This window comes from Fukomys damarensis, unplaced genomic scaffold, assembly GCF_012274545.1.
Source record: "Fukomys damarensis isolate Sample0158 unplaced genomic scaffold, DMR_v1.0_HiC HiC_scaffold_33, whole genome shotgun sequence".
Taxonomy (NCBI): Eukaryota; Metazoa; Chordata; class Mammalia; order Rodentia; family Bathyergidae; genus Fukomys; species Fukomys damarensis.
In genome coordinates, this window is record NW_022900945.1 from 54,664,067 (window position 1) to 54,686,386 (window position 22,320).

The following is a 22,320-nucleotide window of genomic DNA, read 5'->3' on the forward strand; positions in this document are numbered from 1 at the left end:
CAGGAGCGCAGGGCGGCGTTGGAACAGAGGCTGGAGGGCCGCTGGCAGGAGCGGCTGCGGGCCACCGAAAAGTTCCAGGTGAGGACGACCGGGCGCCGGGAGACTTTCTGGGAAGAGACTTGCCATTCAGGAGCCTCTGCTCAGGGCGCAGGACGAGGTCGGGACCCTGGCTGTGAGCGCTGCGCACCTGTCTGCCCTGAGATCCCGACCCAACCCAGGCCGAAGCCGCTCCGGCCCGGCCCGGCCCGCTTCTCCCCCTGCAACGCCTGGCCACTCCCAAGGCTGGGTCCCTACCGCTGTCTCTCCCAGAGGAGGGGCCCCAGCTCCGTCCCAGGGCTTCACTCTCCGAGCGAATCCCAGGCCCGGGACAGCTGCTCCCCTTCGCACTGCGCAGATGGGACCAACAGCTGAGAAAACAGCGTCCTGAGGGCCAGACAGAGGCTTGCCGGGAGCCCCTCCCCTCCCCCTCTTAGAGGAAGATTCCAGAAAGGGGGGGGCTGGGGTGAGGGGACAGCGATGGGACAGGGCTGTTTGGCTTCCTGCTCGTGATTAATCTTTTTTTCCTTCTGCTTCCACTTTCTCCCTCTCTTTTCTGTGACCAATCTCCTCTCCTCCCTCTGCCTCCTGCTTCCTGTGGGAGCTGAATTCTCAACGGCATGTGTGACCGTTTAATCAGCGTCCCAGTGAGCAGCCAGGCAGCGTGGGAGAGGGTGGGGGGGCTGTGCTCATGGCGGGGGGGACCCAGACGAGGCTCCCTGCGCAGGGTGGGGTCAGGAAGCAGGACCAGCTGCCCTCCAGGGCAGTCAGTGAGGAGCAGGACCCCGGGCCCAGGAGCACTCCCCGGCTCCACTGACCCATTGCTTGCCCTGCAGCTGGCCGTGGATGCCCTGGAGCAGGAGAAGCAGGGCCTGCAGAGTCAGATCGCCCAGGTCCTGGAGGGCCGGCAGCAGCTGGCACACCTCAAGATGTCCCTCAGCCTGGAGGTGGCCACGTACAGGTATGGCGCGAGGCCTCCCAGCGCACAGTCTCACTCACACTCGAGGGTTGGGGGGAGACACAGACTCTGTGACTCGAAGCGGGTCACTTCCACACAGGGACACGGCCCACCTGCAGCCTGTGTGTGCACCCCCCGGGTGAGGACCGTGGGCCGTCTTCGAGGCTGGGTGGTCACTGACTTGCCGCCCCTAATGGGTGGAGTGGACTGCGACTTCCACAGCCCTGTCTGACCTGATGCGGGGGCAGGCGCCTTTCCAGACTTATCGCCTCTTTGGCTCTGCTGGCTCATGGCTCACGGCTGCCTTTCCCACAGCTTCTTAGTGGCTGCACAGCCCAGCAAAGTCCTCTCTCTGCTGGGACATGGCCCAGCAATGGAGCCCCAGGAAGGGGCTTTGCATCCCCAAGTGTCAGACTCTGTGCTCTGAGCCACAAGATGGGGCTGTGGCAGGACCTGCTTAGGAGAGGCCCCTCCCCAGCAGGGGCACAGAAACAAAGACTTCTACACCCCAAGGGTCTGGGGAGGCAGAGTTCGGAGATAGGGTGGTGACCCCAGTCAGACCACAGCGGGGAGGGGAGGAGGCCCTGAGGAATGTCACCACTGGGCTGTGTGGCATGAAAAGGATTTGGAGAGAGGGGGCTGAATTCATTTGCTTTTGTCTGTCCCCAGCTCTGGGGCCCCGGGGGAAGAAGAGGGGGCCTATCCCATGGGAACAGCCCGAGAATTCCCACTTCCCTGAACACCCCCCTCCCCAGCCCCTCCAGACGGCTGTGTAGACAAAGGCAGTGATTAGCATGAGAATCAGCCCCCTGCCCGAGGATGAGGTCATGGGCCCTGGGGGAGGAGGAGCAGTGTGGACCTCCCTGCGCTGGCTGCGTGGGAATCACCTCCCGTGGCTGTGGCTCTGTGGCTGTGACTTCAGCTCGGGTGTGGCTTTGTGTGGTCTGACCTGCTGAGCTGGGGTGAGGGGTGAAGCCCTTAGCTCACTCAGTTGTCCTCCCTCCTGCCCAGGACCCTCCTGGAGGCTGAGAACTCCCGGCTGCAGACCCCTGGAGTCAGCTCCAAGGCTTCTCTCAACTTCCTGGGTAAGAGGAAGAGTGAGTGCCCGAACGCCCCTCTTCAATCTTTATACCTTTCCCAAGAGGCCCCATCAGCCTTAACTCCTGGGCCCCCAACAGTGCAGCACTGAGTGAGGCTCTCAGCCTGGGCTTTGGGGAGCCAGGGCAGCAGCTCTGGTCACTCTTGCTGGATGTGAGTGCTGCTCTGTCCTTGCACCTCCCAGGCCAGCACTTGCTGACCCTGTCTCTTCTCTGCCTTTCCAGACCCCAAGCTGGAGCTGCATTTCCCTGGGACCCTGGAGGGCCAGCGGCTGGGACCTGTCCTCAGCCCAACTTCCCTCCCTTCCCTGCTGCCTAACACCCTCCAGACACCTGTGCCAGTCTTTCTGAAGAGCCAGGAATTCCTCCAGACCTGTACACCCACCTTGGCCAGCACGCCCATCCCACCCACACCTCAGGCTCCTTGTCCTGCTGCAAATGCAGAGATCCAAGCCCAGGATGCCCCTTGCTCTCTGCTCCCACCACAGGGTGGGAAGCAACAGGCTCCAGAGCCACTGTGGGCTGAAGCCCAGGCAGCAGTCCCTGCTAGCATCCTTCCAGGACCCAAAGAGCCAGGTGGTGAGCAGCAAGAGGCCAGTCCAGGCCAGGTCCATGAGGACCAGGCCTCCCTGGCCCCACCCCTCAGCCCTGACCACCCCAGTTCAGAGGCAAAAGACCAAGAACCCAGTGGGTCTGCAGCATCCAGCATATTCCAAGAGGAAGGTAAAGGGCCGATCTGGGGACTGGTAAAGAAAGAAGCAGCTGTAGAGGTCCAAGTAGTAAGCAGCTTACAGCAGCAAATATGGCAAGAAGTGGGGGACCTGGACATGAAGGAAAGCCAGGACTCCCAGGGTCTTCTGGAAAAAGAAACCCTGAAAGCTCTGGGAGAGGAGATGCAAAAGCCACTGATTCCTCTGGAGAACCAGAACTATGAGGCCCTAGAGAAAGATCGAGAATCTCTGAGGTCTTTAGAAGAGAACCTAGAAACACTAAAAAGTCTAGAAAAAGAAAATCAAGAGGTATTGAGGTCTTTAGAAGAAAAAGACACGGAAATAGAGAGACCTCTAGAAAAGGAAGCCACTGAATTACCCAAGCCTGCAGGAAAAGAGGACTCACAGGCATTGCAGTCCCTGGAAAATGAGAACCAAGAACTAATGATATCTCTTGAAAGTAACCTAGAGACAGTTTTATTTCCAGAAAAGGGAAATCAAGAATTAGTGAGGTTTCTAGAAGAGGAGAACTTAGAAGAGTCACTGAGAACTCTTGAAAAGAAGACCAAAAAGCCACTGAGATCTCAAGAAGCAGAGGATCAGGAGATGTGGAAATCTCTACCAAAAGAGAATCAGGAGTCTCTGAGGTCTCTTGAAGATGAGACCCAGAAGACCTTTAAACTTCTGGAGGATAATCAAGAGCCACTGACCTCTCTAGAAGAGAATAAGATTGTGAGACCTTTAGAAAAAGAGAAAGTGGAGTTGCTGAAACCTCTAGAAGAGGATGAGAAAGTTGTGAGAACATTAGAAAAAGAGGATCAGGAGTCACTAAGGTCTCTAGAAGAAACAGATCAAAAGAATGTGGGAGCTAGAGAAAAAGAGAACCAGGAACCACTGGGATCTCCAGAAGAGGAAGATGAGAAGATTGTGAGACCTGTAGAAAAAGAAAACCAGGAATCACTGGGGTATCTACAAGAAGATGAGAAAATTGTGAGCCCTCTAGAAAAAGAGAACTGGGAACCACTGGGGTCTCTAAAAGAGGATCAAGAGACCATGAGACCTCTAGAAAAAGAGAATCAAGAGCTACTGAGGTTTCTAGACGAAGGCCAAAAGACATTGAAAACTCTTGAAAAAGAGACTCAACAGTCACTGAGGGCTCTAGGGGAGGAAGGCCAGATGGCATTGAGACATCTAGGAAAGGTAAATCCAGAGCCACTGGAATCTCCTGGAAATGAACAGGAGATAGTTGAGTCTCCTGAAAAAGAGAATCAAGAATTATTTGAGTCTCTGAAAGGTGAGGGTATAGAGGCAGTGAGATCTTCAGAAACACAGAACCTAGAGTCACTGAAGTCTGTAGGAGAGGACCTGGAAATGCTAAAATCTCTAGAAGCTGAAAAGTCACTGTGGTCTCTAGAAGAAAAGAATAGGGAGACAGTGAAATGTTTAGAAAAGGAAATTCAAGAAACATTAGGGTCTATGGAAGAGAACCAAGAGACACTGAGTCCCCAAGAAAAAGAGAATCAAGAAACACTGAGACCCCTGGGTAAGTGGAGCCTAGAGAACTTGAGATCTCCAGAGGAGGCAGGGAAGGAAGGTCGCAAAGATCTGGAAGGAGGGAGCCTGTTGAACACACAGAATCAAGAGTTACTGAGGTCTCAGGAAGAAGAGGCACGGGAGCTATGTCAGTCTGAAAATCGGCAGGTGTGGGAGGATGTGGGAGACCAAGGTCTGGATCGGGAAGCCGGGTCTAGGGGAGAAGCAGTGGGAGACCAGGAGCCAGCCCTGAGGGAGCAGGATGGAAATGCAGCAGCAGAGGCCTGGCGCACAGGGAGCCCTGATCCTCCAGAGCGGAGGGTCCCAGCCGAGGGCCCACAGGACGTTGAAGGGCTTCAGAAGCAGGAAGCTGCCCAGGGAATGGCCGAGGTGACTGGGGCCAGGCGGGGGGAGGAGGAGGAGGAGGAGGCGGCCCCAGGGGGTCACCAGGCCTCTCCTGAGGTCACCTGGGGGTCCGAGACAGCCAGGGGCCAGTCTGCTGCGGGAGGGGAGCTGGGCCTGGAGCAGGAGGTGGGAGGAGGTAAGCTGTGGGAGGAGGCCGCTCAGCCGCCCCCGCAGGAGCACAGTCCGCAGGCAGAGAGTTCTGGGGGCCTGGAGGCAGCGCTCCCCAGCAGAAGTGGGGACCCTGAGGAGCACCCCAAGGACTGGGGGCAGTTGGGGCCCGAGGCCCTCGTGGGAGCAGGGCAGGTGTCCCCTGCTGATGCCCCTCAGCCCGGGCCCACTGAACCCTACGCACCCACCCCGATCCCGGAAGATTCGCCTGGGCCCCAGCCCCGGAAGGAGGGGGCCCGGGAGGAGGTGGGCTGGGGGCTGGAAGGCAGGGCTGAAGCCCTGGGCAAAGTGGAGGCTGAGCAGGAGGAGGCCAGAGCTGCGGAGAGCGAGGTGGACGAGCTCGGGGAAACCCTTCCTGACTCCACTCCCCTGGGCCTGTACCTCAGGTCCCCCTCGTCCCCTGGGTGGGACCTGGCGGCAGAGGCGGAGAAGGAAGGCTGGGATCCCGCTGTCCCAGCCTCCGGGGGCTCGGGGGCGGAGGAGGAGCAGGGCCCGGACTCCGAGCTGTCAGACGAGTTCGAGGACCTGGAGACAGAGGCTTCCTTTCTTCCTGGGGCCCCCAGGAAGGCGGCAGAACCTCTGGGCCAAGCCGACCCGCTGCTGGAGTCTGCAGCCTGGGGTCTGGACGGGGAGTCGGATGGATTTGCAGATGAAGAAGAGAGCGGGGAGGAGGTGGAGGAGGAGGAGGAGGAGGGGCGGGAGCCAGGGGCTCGGCGGTGGAGGCCAGAGTCCCCTGGGGGAAGTCTGCCAGTCCCCAGAAACTCTCAGAGAGGGGACCCCCTGGCTCCTGAAGCCCTGGGCATCAGTACCCCCTGGGACGACCGCTTGCAGGGTGCTGCGGTTCACACCCCCACGACCGCCATGGACGCGGAGTCCCAGGACAGTGCGGACCCCTCCGGCTCCGAGGAGGGGTCTGACTCTGCCGCCTGGGAGAAGGGGAACCCCAGTGGGGTGGAGGACACAGGCCCAGGGGACACCCACAGTGTCAATGGGGGCCCCGGCCTGGAGGAAGAGTCAGAGCACACAGGGGGGAGGGTGCTGAACGGGCTGCAGCAGCCCAAGGGAGGGGGGTCCCCTGACGCGGACCGCGGGACCCCCTCACAGGAAGAGGAGGGGGTTGCCCTGAAGACCCCCTGGCCAGGGGCTCCCCTGCATCTGGCCCCCAGCCAGTTCCTGAAGTTCAAGCCCAGGGAGGGAGACGGGGACTCTTGGTCCTCGGGGGAAGATTAGCACAGGCTCCCGGCCCAGGGGACCCACTCGGGGCTGGCACCCTAACTTACGGTCTCAACCCCAGTTTCGTCTGAGAGGGAGAGACCCGCTGGCTAAGGCGGTAACACGTGGCGAAGGAGCTACGCAGGCTCTGGACAGAACCTGGGCACTGCCTGGGACATCACAGCGGGACCCACCCCACCCCCACTCTCGGCCCCTCCGCGCCATCCCGGGGAGCCCTCGTCCGCGCAGCGGCCCCGCCTGGCTCTTTGTGCTTGAGTAAAGTCTTGTTCCACTTGCTTAGAAGTCTGCACTCTTTCTTCTTCCTTCACTGGGTTCACAGCTGTCCTGGTCCTGGGGCCGCCCCCAGACGCCGCCTGGGAGACTGAATGCGGGGTGAGGGGCGTTCAGGTGACCTCGGCTCCCGCGGAAGGCCGGAAGCCTTGACCCTCTTCTGCCCCGCAGCGTTGATTACAGGGCCAGGCTTCTGGGTGCCCTCCCTGGTGTCGCCATTGTAATAAGCCCTCTGGTCCCCAAACCCAAACAGTTGTCTGGCCCGTGAGACTGGCTGGGTCAATGAGGCGGCCAGGTCCGAGGGGGTCTGACTGTGAGGACTCAGGTCAGATGTGACCTCTCTGGACGTGAGACTGTGGGTCAGTGAGGCGGCCAGGTCCGAGGGGGTCTGACTGTGAGGACTCAGGTCAGATGTGACCTCTCTGGGCCCGGGTGGGTGGGGAGGTGGGACACCCCGGACAGTGGTGGTGAGCATAGGGCACGGGTGTTACCAGCTTTGAGATGGAAGACGTTAGTGTGCTTCAGTACTGGCTGAGTTAGGGTCGCCTTCACTGTTAGGGTCTTAGATCTGTGGCAGGACCTTCGGGGGATGAAGCCTGAGCAGGGAGCAGGGTGTGGGATGCCGAGAGGGAGACCCTTAGATTCAGGGCTCCCCACCCTGACTTCCCAGGAGATCTGAGCTTTGTGCAGGGCAGGGTCAGGACGCCCCCTTCAGTTTTGTGAGGGAGGAAGGGCTGGCGACCCCTAATCACCCAGGGTGGGGCTCTTCTAACCGCCTCGCCCACCCTAACCTTGGAGCCCGGCCTGCCGGTCCCACCCTACCCTTCTGGCCAGTGAACCTCCGCCGTCCCCTTCCTGTGCCCACTGCTAACAAGGCTGCCTCTGATCCACCAGGCTTCTCGGCCCGGGCCAGCGCACTGGCCAGAAAGGCCCAGTCCTGGCCCTTCCTGGGCTGGCCGACCTCCTCCCTCCACACAGCCAAGGCCCCGCAGCGCTGACCAAATGCCACTGCCGTCAGCCCTTGAAGGGGCAGGGATGTGAGTGCCACAGGGAGGGACTGCGCTGGGGACTGAACCCAGAGGCTTTGTTTCGTTGTTTTCTTTTTTTTTCGGTACCAGGAGTCAAACTCAGAGCCTTGTACTTGCTAGGCAGATGTTGTGCCGCTGAGCTGCATCCCGAGCCCTTTTTATTTGTTTGTATTTTATTTTATTATTATTTTGTTGTTGTTTTGAGACAGGGTCTCACTGTGTAGTTGAGACTGACCTGGAACTCACTGTGTAGCCCAGGCTGATCTCCAACTCACAGTGATTCTTCTGCCTCAGCCTCCGGAGTGCTAGAATTACGGGTGTGCGCGACCATGCCCGGCTGTATTTTATTTCGAGACGCATCTCACTAGGTTGTCAAGTTGTCCAGGCTGGACTCAAAGCTGTGATCCTCCTGTCTCAGCCTCCCACAGTGCTGGAATTACAGGCCTGTGCCACAACCCAGGCTCAGGAGAGGCTGTTCTTAAAGTGGGTGTGCAGTAGATGTGGGGAGCTGTCCATGCAGCAAGGGAAAGGAAGGTTGGACAGTGATGGGGACATTCCTGGCTGTGATGAGAGAAGCAAACGTCATTTTCCAACAGCTTTTTTTTTAAAGATGGGTCTCCCTATGTAGTTCAGGCTGGCCTTGAGCTCATGGCGATCCTTCTGCCTCAGCCTCCAGAATGCTGGGGTCACCGGCGTGTTCCACCATGCCCGGCAACAGCTACTTACCGAGCCATCTACTCTGCGTCATGTACTGAGCAGGCTCTTGGAATACAGGGAAAGATAACAAGGTTCCTCACTGGCTGAGCACACTTCCAAGTGGAAGTCATGTTTGAAAACGGAAGCGGAGACTGCGGAGGTGGGAAGCAACGGGGAGGGGCAGGGGAGCGAAGAGCATCAACCTGAGGGTGTGCGGTTCCCACGGTGAGTCTGTTGGCGCAGCACGGACGTGCCAATTTTATTTTTTAAAGAAGAGGAGCAAAGAACAGGGAGAAGTGCCCTGGGTTAAAGGAGGTGGAGCTGGAGCGGGGCAGAAAGTGTGTATGGGGGTGCTGCCCTGGGGACCCGAAGGGTGGGGACACAGGGCGAGGACAGAGCGGGCAGTGGGGACAGGAGGAAGGCTGGGGCTCGGGAGGTGAAGGAGGGAGTCTGGGTGAGGGAGGGACAGGGCCTGGCATCCCAGGCTGTGGCACAGGTGAGGACAGGTTTCCCACAGCAGCTCCGGGCCAGGCTGCTGCTGCTACTGAGGACGGACTGGGCCCCAGGCTCAGAGCGGTGTGGCTGGGAGTGGGGAGAAGGGAAGGGAAGCGGGGTCTCCGGACAGCGAGCTGCTGTGGGAGGTGCGGGGCAAAGGGCAGCGGAGCAGAGTCCAGGCTGCCCATTTCTGAGAGGAAGAACCCCTAGGGAAATTATGGCCTTCCCAGGAGGTGCGTATGTGGGTTTGGAACCCAGGAGAGGGTGCCAGGCTGGAGATGAGTCAGGTTAGCTGGGAGTGGCAGTACATCCCCACAGTCCCAGTACCCTGGGAGGCTGATGCAGGAGGATCTTGAGCTCTGGCCCAGATGGGCAATTCAGCAATCCTGTCTTAAAATCAATAAAAGACTTAGGTTGTAGCTCAGTACAAAGGCCAGGGGTTCAATTTCTGATACTGGGGGGGGTGTGGACATACCAAGAGAGCACAGAGGGAGGAGGCGCTGGACAGCACCTCTAAGGACCTCTCCACAAAGGGACGTCCGGAAGGAGCTGGGGAAGGGTCCCGCAGCGCTGGGGGCCGGGTCTGGGAGGCCTGTGTGGGGCAGAGGGCTCTGGAAAGGACTGAGTGGACGCCGGGGAGGGGAGGGAGGGAGGCGAAGGAAGCCGGCACCCCCTGCGCCGAGGACAAATGGGGGCTATTCTGAGGCTCCTGGGGTAAGTATAGCCTTAGAGCGGGCGGGGCCGGAGGTGGCTTCCTCGGTTTGTTTGGGGCTCTTCCTTATAAGGCTGCGCGGCCGCGGCGGCGTCGGGGTGAGGTCAGGGGCTGAGCTCTCGGTTCAGCCGCCCGCCGCCGCCAGCGCCCGGAGGAAATCAAAGCCGGGCTCTGGCCCCCGGCCAAGACTGCGCGGGAGCGAGGCTCTGCAAGGGCCCTGCCCAGCGCGGCTCCGCTTCCCGCAGGGCCCCCGGCCCGGGCCTGGCTTCCCAGCTGCCTGGAGCTGGCGTGGACCGGTCCTGAGCCCCGCACAGCTCTGGGCCCCGCGGCCCCGCCTCCCCGCGGGAGCCAGCTGCGGCCACTTGGCCCTGCGGTGTCACAGCTGCTGCCAGCAATGCCATCCTGCTCAGGCAGGGGTGAGGAATGTGATTTAATCTCTGCTGGAATGTGTCCTGGGGAGCCCCACTCCCACCCCACAGGGGGCTGGGTCCGGGGCGGCCGGAACCCAGGCGCGGGAAGTGAGCCAGGGCCCTCCTGGAGATGAGGAGGCGGCAGGAGTGATGCTCCCGGCCGTAGCTGGCTCTGGGGAGGCACAGCGCAGCCTCGGAAGCCAGGGGAGCCCGGGAGGGCAGAAGGGTCTCAGGGGAGGCCTGCAGGGAAGCCCTGCTGCCTCTGTCCCCACACGCCTGCCTCTGTTCCGTCACCGGGGCCCCTTCACCTCCCCCTTGCAGCCCCAGCCCTGCGCCTGGCCCCGCCCTCCTAGACCCCGGTCCTAGAGCGTCCCCTACCCCCAGCCTTCTCTTCCAGGCCCCCCCAGTCCTGTCACTCCTACCCCACCCCCCCTGACTCAGCTGCAGCCCAGAAATAACGCCTGGCAGGTGCCAGGAGGCCTCCGTCGGGACCCTCCCTGCAGCTGCTCCCCAGGGCCCCAGGAAGGGTGGTCAGAGACTTCCTGGCTCCTCCAGGACTCTGCCCCCTGCAAGCCTAAGGAGAAACAGCCTCACTCAACACGCGGGACCCCCGTGTCCCTCTGGCTCCCCCTTCTAACCTGCCCTCGGTCTTCCAGCCACGCCCCCTTTCCTCACCCCTTCTAACTCCCCAGCCCCTGGGTCAGTCTCTCCAGAATTCCTTCCTGGTCCCGTCTCCTCATTTGCCAGGAAGGCACGTCATCAGAATGAACTTCCGCTCGTTTTGATAGAGAACCTGAGGTACAGAAGGCTGTCCCTGGCCGCTAGCTGTCATGCGGGGTCTTACAGGAGATGAGCCAGGGCTCTGTGGCTACCTCCTCCAAATACTCCAGTCGAATGGCCAACAGCTGCCCCTCTGTTGACAACCCCTGTACACACGGGCAGCCTCTGGATAAACACACAGCGTTGTGGGCCACCCACACTGACATTGCTGAATCCAGCTCCCTCCTCCCGCCTCCCTCTGGGTTGTGCTCCTCTGGTCCCAGACCTTTCCTGGTGTTCTCTCCCAAGGCTGTCAGTTCTCCCTTCCCAGGAGGAAGCTGGCTGCTCTGCAGCAAGAGTGCAAGTCGGACCTCAGAGAAGAGGGGGTCACAGGCAGGGGAGGGGCCGGTCCTCACTCAGGCCGGGGTCCCACTGCAGCCCCGAAGGTCCTCCCACCCATGGGGGTCAGACAGGCTGAGCATCTCTGAAAGTCTCTGGGAGCTGCTGTGTCATGGTGCAGCTGGCAGCCTGGACAATGCGGCCCTTTCTCTCTCGAGGCAGGGGACAGGCCTGCAGTCGGGGCCTCAGGGCTGGGACAAAGGCCCCAGTGATATGGGGTGGTGCTGTGGGGTTTCAGGGTGTGGGGAGGTGAGTGGGTCAGAGCAGCCTGGGGAAGTGGGGGGCTGTTGGGTGGGGAATCTCTGGAAGGCCATATCCATGCCCCCAGCCAGCCAGGTCTCCTCTGTCCATCCATACCCCTTCCCCCGGCTCCCACCTCCCTGTCACAGAGGGCCCCACTTTGGACCTAGGGAAGGTGCCCCAGAGCTATACACACCCACACTTCCAGGGTCTGGCAGGGTGGGCACATGGTCAGATCTGTGCTTACCCTGGGATGTAGGTAGGATACAGCACGTGTGCGTGCACACACACACACACACGCACGCACGCACGCACGCACGCGCGCGCACACAGGGCCAGGTCTTGGATTTGGTGCAGGGCACTGCTGAGTCATCCCTGGACCAGCTCCCCTTCCCCAGGAAGCTCAACAAAGCCAGGAGAAGGCTTCCGTTTCCTGCCAGAGCAGCCCAGCAGGTGCGGGGAGTGTTGGATTCCGGTTCGGCCTTCAAGTACCCCTGGGACTCCTCGCAGCAGACCAGAAAAGATGGGGGCTTGGCTTGGGCAGGGGGGTTCAGCAACAATACCTTGGTGGAAGGCAGAGAAGCCAAAGCCCCACCCAGCTCACAGGCAGGGACTCAGGCATCAGACCTGCTACCCAAACTCCCTCCAGGGCTGGGATATGGCTCCGACACACTGCAGGACCTGGTTTCAGTCCCCAGCATGGCCACAAGCAGCTCCCTCTGTGAGGCCCTGGGACAGATGGACACTGCCCACTCCCAGCCTTCTCTCCAGGGCCACTTTCCAGGCTGAAATCTTCCTTCACTCACATCCACCCTAGAGTCCTGACTTCCGCAAAGATGCATAGGGGGCAAACTGAGGCTCACATAGGACAAAACCGGGGCTCCCTTGGTCCCAGCACCATCCTCCAGGCCTGCATCTCCCAGGAAACCCAATCCCTGGCTGTGCTGGGTGGGGAAAGGAACGGGATGGGACAGGTGAGCCCAGGGTGAGGGCGAATGTGGTAGTGCAGCTGGAAGGTTGTGCTGGAATCTCAGAGACCAGCTGTTTGGGGTTAGACACAGGCTGGGGAAGGCCCGGCCTGGGGTGGGAAGGCCCAGGAGAGAGCCCTGCCCACCACCCCAGCGCACACTTGTCCTGAACCTGTCTCTGTCAGTCTTACCCACTGTCTCTGGCTGTCCACATTTCTCAGCCTTCCCCCTCTGTGTCACTGCCTCTTGGCTTTACTGACTTTTAGGAAAGGAATAAGAATTGCCTATGTATGCTGTGCGTGGTGCTGCACACCTGAAATCCCAACACTCAGGAGGCTGAGGCAGGAAGATCTGTGTGAGTTCGAGACCAGGCTGGGTCTCAAACCTGGGTCTCAAGACTCTGCCTCAAAGAAACAAACAAATCACAAAAACAAAGAATTGCCCATGCAGGGCTGGGTGTAGTGGTGCACACCTGTAATTCCAGCACCCTGGGAGGCTGAGGCAGAAGGACCACACAGTCTGGGCAAGTTAGAAATTCTGTGAGACCATCTAAAATAAAAATAAATACAAAAATAAGAAAGGATCGGGGATACAGCCCTGGGTTCAATCCCCAGCCTCTCTGTCTCTCTCTGTCTCTCTGTCTCTCTCTGTCTCTCTCTCTCTCTCACACACACACACACGCACACACACACACACACAAGGATTTGCCCATGAACTGGGCACACACAGAGGTGTGTGTGCACACGTGTGTGAGACTTCTGCCACACTGAGGAGCCACTGTCCATGGGAGGGCAGACGGCCCCTCACCCCGTGACACTGCACCAAGGGTGCAGATCCGCACTGTGTGGCTGCATGTGCAGACTTGGGACGGTCTCCTGCAGCCTCAGTGACCTCACTGTCCTCTCCGCTGACTCACAGGCCCTGGCCAGCTCAACGGGCCAGAAGTCTCTCCTTCCTGCCCCGAGGCGTCGGAAAGAAAGACTGCGGCGCCCCCTGGCGGTCTCCTTACACTGCTCTCCCGCCCGGGTCCTCGCACGCACGGCCTTCTCCCAAGCGCTGGCCTGCACCCATGGCGTCCTCTGGCGGCCGCACCGTGAGACCCACAGGTTTTCCTGGAGCCAGGCATGGGAGGAGCCCAGCCGTTCTGCGGGCTGACCTGGGCCCACCTGTACGCGCCGGGGGACCCTTCCTTCACTCTTACACTGGGCAGCACTCCACGCTGGGCACTGCTTATCCCGACATCTCAGGGGCTTCTCCAATCTTTAAACAGTCTGTAAACACAGAAGCTGAGTTTATCCTAAAGCCCTGCCCATACTAGCTGTGCTTGTCTCCTCTCTCCCTGCCCTTCCATTGGTACTGGGAATTGAATCCAGGACCTTCACAGCGAGCTACATCCCCAGCTCTTTTATTTTGAGACAGAGTCTCGATAAGTTGCCCCAGGCTGGGCTCAAACGTGTGATCCTCCTGCCACAGCCTCCCAGAGTGCTGAGGTTACAAGACTTCAGGAGTGTGTCACCATGCCCAGCTACAGGTATTACACACACACACACACACACACACACGCACGCACGTGCGCATGAATCAAACTTGTTTGGGCTTAAGCACACTTTTATTTCCTGCTGGTGTTACTGGTACTCCATCCCAAAAGCCCTGTGAATACCAAGAGTGAGTGGGCACGAAACCCCCTAGGGCTCACCCATGGGAAGAGAGGGCCAGGCCTAGCTACAGTGGCCAGGATGTCCCAGAAGCCCTGTCACGCGCTCCTGGCCTCTCAGCTGTCACTTCCTGTGGCTCAGGGCACAGGGTGCGAGGGATGCGGGTAGAGGACAGGGCCCAGACAGCAGTGTTCAAGGCCTCGTTCCCTCAGGGCCAGGAGCAGGGCTAGAAGGAGGGGTCAGCAGTGGCCTCTGGCCCGGTAGCCTTCCCGGGTGTCCCCAGGACTTCGCTGGGGGTGGATCATGGGCCTGTGGAGACACAGGTATCTCTCTTGCTGGCTGCCCCTCCCCATTTCAGAGCCTGCGCCCTGGTGTCCTCACTCTGACTCCTTATTTCATCCAGCCACTGGCACTGATTCAGCCCCTGAGAGCCAGGGTGGCTGTGCGTCCCCTCCCCACGCCAGCCTGGAGCCCACCCACCACCTCCTTCCACACTCACGGGCCTTCCAGGCACACAGGCAATCTGAGGGGATTCCCAGCTGCCATCCTCCCGGCAGCGGATCAGGGGCAGGTTGCGCTGGACCAGGCCTTCATGGCACCGGTATAGAAGCACAGTGTCTACCTCATAGCGTGGCTGTGGGCTGCCAAACACTCGGGCCAGTGGTAGCTCCGGCGGGGGCCCACAGGACACTGTTGGGGACACAGTTGGGGACTAGGAGCCTGGCACGGTAACAACAGCTCCCAGAATCTGTCTCCAAGGGAGGAGGGGATGGCACCCCAGGAGGCCCGACTGTGGCCCCTCCGCTGCCTCACCCAGCCCCATCTTGCAGGTGTAGGACAGGTGGTAGTTGCAGGGCACATCGCTCCACTGCCCCTGGTCGTGCCACACCATGACCACGCAGTTCTCTCCAGACAGGAAGTAGCTGTCAGGCTGCCCAGGGTTCCAGTTCTCGTAGAGCTGGGGAGGTGGAGGTGGTGAGGAACTCCAGAACTGTAACCCTGCGGGGTGGGCTCAGTGGGGGGAAGGGGAAGGCTGGGGGCTGGGGTTGGGGACACTCGGTCAGAGGAAGTGAGAGGGCTGGGGCTTGTGGATAGAGCAGGAGGCTAAGAGAGCAGGGCAGGGAGGCTGGAGAGGCCCTGGGGAGGGACGAGGCCTGGGCAGAGGCAGGCAAGAGGGGAACGACGTCACTTCCGGGGGCGCGGCGTGTTCCGGGGTCCCCTCACCAGAGGCACGCCGTCCGACCACAAGAAGTCACCTTCGATGGTCCTGTCGTTGAGCCCAATCCATTGGTACTCTCGGTAGCGACCTGGAGGGCGCAGGCGGGACGCAGGGCGCAGTGAGCTCCGCTGCCGGTAGGGGGCGGCCGCTCCCGACCCCAACCCCTAGTCCCGCTGGGCTGGAACCGGCCTAGCGTGGGCCCGGGCCGCTCCCTCCGAACTCCCGTAGCGGCCGGGCGGGTAGGGAGGGGAAGCCAGGCGGCGCACCGTTGAGGAAGGCCTGCTCCTCGGGCGTGCGCACGCTGGCCAGGTGCGCGCCCAGCCTTCGGCACTGGCTCTCCGCGTCCTCCCAGCTGCGGCGCGCCGCGAAGTGCCTGTAGCAGGCGCCCTGGAAGGCGTCCCAGCCCGGACTGCAGGAGCGGAGGCCTGGGCACAAAAGGCAGGGTCTCATGCCGGAGCACGGGTGTGGCTCTGGTCTGGGTGTCTGCACCCCACCCTGTCCGCCCAGCTCGGCCCCCGTCTGGCAGACAAGGCCGTGCGCACCGCCTTCCTCCTGACGCCCAGGCGGGCCCGAGGCTCCGGCTCCGCGCGAGACAGGACGCGGAGGGCAGACTCAGGGAAGTTGTGAAGCTTCTAAACCAGGGACTCATTCACGACAGATTCAAACCAGCGTCCGTGTCCTACCTTCCACCCAGAACAAGCACACTGGGATCCAGGCTCTGGACCCCCCACATCCCCTAACAGACTCACCGACATCGCACAGAGGCCCCCCATAGCCAGGCAAGCACAGGCAGCTGACCCCCTTTTCCTCCTCCACGCACGTCCCACCGTTGTGGCAGGGGCTGGGTACGCAGTCACCTAGGGGAGGAGCGAAGTGAGGGGACAGCAGGAGCCTGGCTCTGCAGCCTGCACCCTGGGGAGGCCCAGAGGGACCAGGCCTGTCTCCCCTGAGGGCCGGCCGAGTTCTGGTTTCCCCTGCCCCCCAACACTGTCTGGGCCACAGTGGCCTTGTCCAACAGGAGCGGGGCATGGGGGTGCCGACAGAGTGGGCTGTTCTATGAGCCCGCTCCTCTCTGGTGCTGTGTGCTCTGGGAGGGCTGGGGTCCTGTCCAACTCCCTGTCTTCCTGCCCCTTCCCAGTTCAGTCCGGCACAGCCTGGTGAGCAGGCATGGAGGCGGAAGAGGAGTTTCTATAGCAACAGCGGCCCCCTTGCCTGCTCCTAGTACCTGTCATGGGGCCCAGCTGAGCCCTGACCATTCTCCCTCCATCCTCCCAGCACGGGAGGGAGTGGAGAGCCAGCCAGAGTCCTTGCTCGCTGTCCTGTTCCCTCTGCCTCGCCACTGTCCCACGGTGCTGGCTGGCACACAGCCCCACTGCCCCAACACATTCTTAGTTTTTGGCGTTGGGCACTGAACCCAGGGCATTGTGCTGCTAAGCAAGTATCTGCCACTGAGCCCTTTTACAGATTCTGAGACAAGCGCTCGCTGAGTTGCCCAGGCTGGCCCTGGACTTGTGGTACTCCCTCTGCAGCCTCGAGCAGCTGGGATTCGGGGTGCAGGCTACCAGGCCTGGCTTTCCCTGTGTATCTCACGGACACTCTGCTTGGGGTCTGTGGCAGGCTCCCCGGTAGGACTGCACCTCACTCACTCCTGCTCTCTCCTCCAGGCTCCGAGACTGACCCTTCCCTGTCCAGGCTGCAGTCTATGTCTGTATCTGCTCAACTGGCACGGCCACCTGCTTCTGCGGGTCTCTGGACCCTGGGGTGGGAGGTGGCTTCTCTGGGCCCTGCCCAGGTGCCGGAGGAGCTGTCCACTTCCTCTCTGATTCAGAAGAGCCAGGGGGAGATGGCTCCACAGACCACAGTGCGGGTCAGGGCCCTGATGGGAGGAAAGTCACCCTCCAGCAGGGCCCTTCGGACCTCGCCATCTTCCCCTGGAGCTGATGCCAAGGCCCACAGTGCTTCACGCCGGCCTGGCCACAGATCCCACTGTGCGCTGGGGAGCCGAGAGCAGAGGTGGGGAGGAGAAGCTGAGGCTGATTCAGAGAATTTCTCCCGGGTGACCTCGCCGTTTGGGTAAAACGAATCCGCTTTGCCAGCACCACTCCCATCATCTTACTCCTCTGGCCACCAGTCTCTTCCCAGCTGGTAGCGCTGTTTTCGTTCAACCAACCAAGAACTAGGCCAGCAGTGGCCAGGACCCTGAACCACCCCACTTCACATTACCTGCTTCCCCTCACCCCTGCTGTCCTTCCTGTCCAGCCCTCCACGCCTGGGGGACAGGACTCAGACTCATTGTCCCCACCCCGGACCATGGGACATCCCTGGCTGCGTGGCAGGACCAGACCCCACGTGGGCAGACCAGGGTGAAGGGCCACTGCATGGGGGCCATCTCGTCCTCCTCCCCTCCTCTCGGTGGGCCTCTCCATCCCTCCGGGTGCAGCGGCTGGCCAGGGGACCTCTCGCTCCTCCCCCAGGGCTGGTAACGAAACCCTGCAGTGACCTCCACAGGTGCTGCTTTTCCCACCAGCCCCTCCCTCACCCCTCACGACGCTGAACTCCAAAGGAGTCCAGCCACGGCGCACAGTAGGGACCCAAGCCCAGACTGGACCATCCCGAGGAGCAGGGCTGGGCTGGGAGGATCTGAACCCAGGGTGTGGTGCTGCGACTTCCCTGGGAAACTCCTCTGGGAATCAGGCCCAGGAGCAGGCAGGGCTTCTCTGGGACCCCGGTGCCGAACTCCCTCTCCTGCACACACCCTCATTCACCCCATTCGCATCTTCCCCAGCGTTACAGACACGGCCTTCATGAGTACAGGGTGAGCGGGAGAGCTGTGAACCGTGTGGGGAGTCGGGCTTGTCCCCTGCTGGGACGAGCAGCCAGGGAAATGACTGCTGAGACTTTCCGAGTCCCACTCTGTCCCGGAGCCTCACGGCAGTCAGAAACCATGCACCAGCACTGTCCCCCGCCCCAGCTCTGTGCAGGGGTGAGGACCGCTCTCACCGCGGGGGCCGCCCCCATGGGAACAGGGCTGACATCGGCAGGGAGCGTGGGCAGGACTGGGGAGAGGTGGGCGGCAGCAAGGCGGTTAGACTGCTAGGACGGGGGGTGGAAGAAGGAAAAAGAGGAGAGGCACAGAGAAAGTGGGGACAGGCGGCCAAAGAATAGCACCAGAGGCCGAGGAGCGAGAGAGAAGACAGCGGAGATGGAGACAGGGTGGCGGCTCGGTTACGAAGCAGTTTAATAGACATTTATTCCAAGGCTTGTTTTCTATGAAACAGTTAAAATACTTCACAGAAGTAGTGGTTTAAGGCTCTGTGGGGCGAGGGCTCTCCTGGGCCCCAGGGTCCAAGGGGCAGGGGCAAACTCCCAGGCTTCCCTGAGACAGACCAGGGGCAGGAGGCCGAGGAGACCTAGGAGGGCAGATGGGCCCGGCCCACGCAGCAGTGTCGAGGCCATCTGGAGAGGCGTGAGGACCCCCGAGGGGCCCGTGGGCTGCCAAGGTCACAGGGGCCAGCGGAGGCTGGAGCCGCAGAGCAAGGGACAGAGAGCAGGGTGGAGGTCATGGGTGAGGATCCGACGCCGGAGGCCCGCAGGCGGAGACGCGTGAGAGGTGAGACAGGACAGGCGTCGGGGGACAGTGGGGCAGGGACCACGGGTCAGGCAGCCCAGAGCTGCACGGGGAGAAGAGGGAGGAGCAGGGCCAGGAAGGCCGAGCCCTGGGCAGAGTTACCTGGTGAGGGGGCCTCGGCCACTCCACCTCGGCCGGCGCTGTCAGTGGGCAGCACGGGAGCGGCCTGCCCCGAGGTCCCCGCGGGGGCTGCTCTTCCAGAGTTCTCAGAGGGGCCCTCCTCCAGTTCCCTCGTCCCTGGGAGGGCTGCAGTGGCAGGAGGCAGGGAGGGAGCATCTTAGCCACTCCACCGGCCGGCGCTGTCAGTGGGCAGCACGGGAGCGGCCTGCCCCGAGGTCCCCGCGGGGGCTGCTCTTCCAGAGTTCTCAGAGGGGCCCTCCTCCAGTTCCCTCGTCCCTGGGAGGGCTGCAGTGGCAGGAGGCAGGGAGGGAGCATCTTCGGAGCTCCCCGCCTCCTCGCTTTCTCCTTGAGGGACCCCAGAGAGCTCTGGACCCCCAGTTTCCTCCCCCACCTCTCTCGCCCCAGCTGGAGTGGAAGGCAGTGGGGGTGCTGGGCTCCCCTCTGTGGGAGCGGGCAGAGCCTCGGTAGGTGGTCCGCGGAGCCTTGGAGGTCGGGGAGCTTCTGAGTCTCCCTCAGGAGCTGGCGATGTGCCCGGCTGCAGGACCCACGGTGCCTGGGAGAGCCAGTCCTCCGATTCTTGTGAGGGCACCTGGCTGCTGAGTTCACCAGGCCATGCCCATACGTCCTCCTCCTCCTCTGCCTCTTCTTCGTCCCCGTACACTTCTTCTTCCTCTGGGGACCCCGTGGGAGGTACAATGGATGCAGTTTCAAATTCTGGGCAAAGCACAAAGAGTTCAGCACCAGGGACAGCGCCCAGGAGGGCAGGAAGGCTGGGACGCAGGAAGGGACGCTCCAGAGAGAGGAGAGGAGCTGTCTCCCCCACCCCGGGAAGACTGCGACCAGAGGGCTCCGTGCAGGCCACGGCGCTGAGAGCTGCAGGGAGAGGAGGCTGCTGTCGCTCCCGCTCCTAGTCTGTCTCTAGTCTGTTTGGGTTGGGAAGGCGGAGAAAGACCCAGGAAGGGACAACTGTCCTTGCTGGGGAAGCCTCTTGTCCAATCAGCAACAGACCCAGAGAGTTGGGGTGCACTTTGCTAGAAAAGCAAACTGGGACAGGTGCCGGAGAGATGCCCAGGAAAGAGGACAGGATCACGACAGCCCCAAGCCAGCATCCCCTTCCCTGCAGCACCCTCCCTGGGGCAGGTGAGGGGTGAGGTTACCTAGGAGGGTGCTGGGGGCCTCTGGTGGGCCCTCGGGAGTTGGGCTTCTGCCTCCCCCATCTTCCATGATGGGGATGGAGTAGATGGCTCCCCTGGATTCGCTCTCCATCCCTTCAGGAGGCAGCTGCAGCTCCTCCAGGGTCTCTGTCACCGTGACGATGGCTTCGAGCCCATCAGAGGCTGGGTTGGAGGCCCCAGGAATGGCAGAAGGGTGGGCAGAGTCTGTGGCAGGAAGAAAATGCCGGTGGAGGCTGATGAGTCAGGTGGCCCCCTTGGTCATGGTCTGTGTGGGGGCTCCAGGCTGGCCTGCGGAGGACCCTGGAATTCTCAGCTCCCCCCTGCTTCCCTACAGAGCACCACTGGGGCCCAGGAGAACCCCAAACTTTGCCACCCCTCCCTCAGATGTTGGCCAAAGGCCTTTTATTGTCCTGTCTCTTGGGCACTGAGAATACAGTGCAAAATAAAATAGCAAGCTTCCTGCCTTTGAGGAAATTTATATTCCTGATAAGAGATGGCAAGCAAATATGCATATTTTATTTATTTATTTTTGTTTTGGTACCGGGGATCAGACTTGCGCCCTTGTGCTTGGGAGGCAGGCGGCAGAACCACTGAGCCAAATCCCTAGCTCGAAGCATATTTCATGATACAACGTTCGGAACAATTCAACAGAGTTAGGAGACAGAGCAATGTGACAGATGGACCAGGAAAGGCCCAGCGAGAGCTGATCCCTGGAGGGGAGGACAGAAGCTGAAGGACGGGTGGAGTGGCCTCCATGCCTTGGTCCTGGGCTCAGCTCAAGGTGCTTCCCCAGCCTCTTGGCGCAGAAGGGCACAGTGACATCCCCACAGGAGAGCCGAGGAGCAAATGCTGTCACCACCCATGGGTCCCAGTGTAGGCAAAAAGGGGCCATCTCCTTGAGGACCTGCTCTTTCCAAATACCAAGTTAGAATGGATCATCTTGTCCTCTGCGGCAAGCCCAGGAACGGAAGGTGGAACTGGGCCGAGGAAAGCCCTGACAGCAGTCTGTGCCCAGACAGGCAAGAAGGACAGCACGCCTCTGCCCTGTCACCTGCTCCAGTGAGCCTGGCTTCCTACCAGACCCGCTGGCCCGGCTGTGCTTCCTGTCCTTCATCACCCCGTCGTGCTCCCCCCTCCACTTCTTCCAGGAGGAAGTGCTTGGCCAACAGACTATCCCCAGCTGTCCCTGAGGTCCTGCTCCCTGTGGGGCAGTTGTGTCCGTCCATCAGTACGTGGTGGTTAAAGATCTGACACAGGTTCCAGAAACCTTCTTGAGTGCATTTGGTTAACTAGAACCTGAGCAGGTCACTCACTGGATCCAGAGAATGTCAGTCATCTCTACTCTGCCAATAAGCTCGTGGGAAATGAGCAGTTCCTCAGCAGCCCAGTGAAGACACAGGCATGGCCTACTGGGCGGGCAGGTACGGTCATGCAGAGGTGGTCACTCTCCACGCCCACGCTGCTGAGTGAGACCAAGCCAGGGTCATGCCCGGAGTGAGAACCCTGGTGACAAGCTGGGCACCACCTTCAGGCAGATGGCAGGGACCCCTGCAGCTGGGCAGGGAGGGCTCACCCCGGAAGCAGTAGACATTAAAGCGGCTGTGCTTGTTGGGGAAGCCGGTCTGGTTGGGGAAGAGGAAGAGCGTCTTGACGCCAGGTAGGCCCCCACCGCAGCGCTGGCTGGGCGTGACGATGGGGTAACGCACGCTGCCGTCGGCCAGCCAGCCAGGGCTGCAGCGGTCCAGGCCACCATCCCAGGCTGCGTACAGCTGGCCCGTGGTGGCGATCTCTGCACCCCGCTCCCGGCAGTATGCCCGGGCCTCCTCCAACGTCAGCTTTTCTGGAGGGGCGCCTAGGAACAGCTCCCCTGGGTGGGAAGAGGAGGCCGTCACCAGGCCCGGCAGGCAGTCGGCCACCCTTACACCCGAGCCTCAGGCCACCCCTCTGTGACGCCGGCCAGCAACCCCACCTCCTAGGACCACAGACTGGACAGAAGCTCATGGACACTGGAGGTCAGAGGGAGGTGGCCCGCCTTAGAACCTAACCGCCACCGCAGCCTGCCCTGCCACTCGTCCGAGGCTCTGGTCAGGACCTGGCCTCCATGACCTTTTGGAGAGAGCGACACTGACGGTCTCCTCATCCCGCTTGCTCCCCTAAGTGCACCGTGAGGTCTGGGAGGGCCCAGGAGCTGAACAAGGGGTCTGTCCTCTGCACCGAGCCCCAATCACCGTTCAGGTCCTCAGCATAACAGTACACGTCGTAGCGGTCGTCCGGGTGCACCACGCCGTAGTTCCGGACACCGGGGAAGCCGTCCATGTCACCGTAGCAGGCCTCTCTCGGGGTCTGGATGGGATACCTGGGGGCGCAGGCTCGGGTCCAGGGCCAGGCCGCGCCCCCGCAGGCCCC

General features: G+C 61.3%; 2 protein-coding genes across 2 annotated transcripts in view; one reads left to right on the forward strand and one right to left on the reverse strand.

The window, feature by feature from the left end:
* The window catches only part of Nes (nestin), a 7,633-nt gene extending 1,223 nt beyond the window's left edge, over positions 1-6,410 (forward strand). Inside the window, exons 2-5 of the mRNA XM_010643977.3 lie at positions 4-78; positions 873-997; positions 2,006-2,079; positions 2,317-6,410. Of these exons, the coding sequence (XP_010642279.1) occupies positions 4-78; positions 873-997; positions 2,006-2,079; positions 2,317-6,137 (4,095 nt within the window). The 3' untranslated portion in view covers positions 6,138-6,410. The remainder of the gene's footprint in view (positions 1-3; positions 79-872; positions 998-2,005; positions 2,080-2,316) is intronic.
* A 7,303-nt stretch (positions 6,411-13,713) lies between these two features.
* Bcan (brevican) overlaps positions 13,714-22,320 on the reverse strand; it is a 10,461-nt gene continuing 1,854 nt past the window's right edge. The window contains exons 4-14 of the mRNA XM_033758084.1: positions 22,143-22,320; positions 21,488-21,781; positions 19,897-20,118; positions 19,055-19,453; positions 18,722-18,895; positions 15,741-15,848; positions 15,258-15,416; positions 14,997-15,079; positions 14,586-14,730; positions 14,272-14,462; positions 13,714-14,081 (exon numbers count right to left, since the gene is read on the reverse strand). Coding sequence (XP_033613975.1) covers positions 13,965-14,081; positions 14,272-14,462; positions 14,586-14,730; positions 14,997-15,079; positions 15,258-15,416; positions 15,741-15,848; positions 18,722-18,895; positions 19,055-19,453; positions 19,897-20,118; positions 21,488-21,781; positions 22,143-22,320 — 2,070 coding nt within the window. The 3' untranslated portion in view covers positions 13,714-13,964. The remainder of the gene's footprint in view (positions 14,082-14,271; positions 14,463-14,585; positions 14,731-14,996; positions 15,080-15,257; positions 15,417-15,740; positions 15,849-18,721; positions 18,896-19,054; positions 19,454-19,896; positions 20,119-21,487; positions 21,782-22,142) is intronic.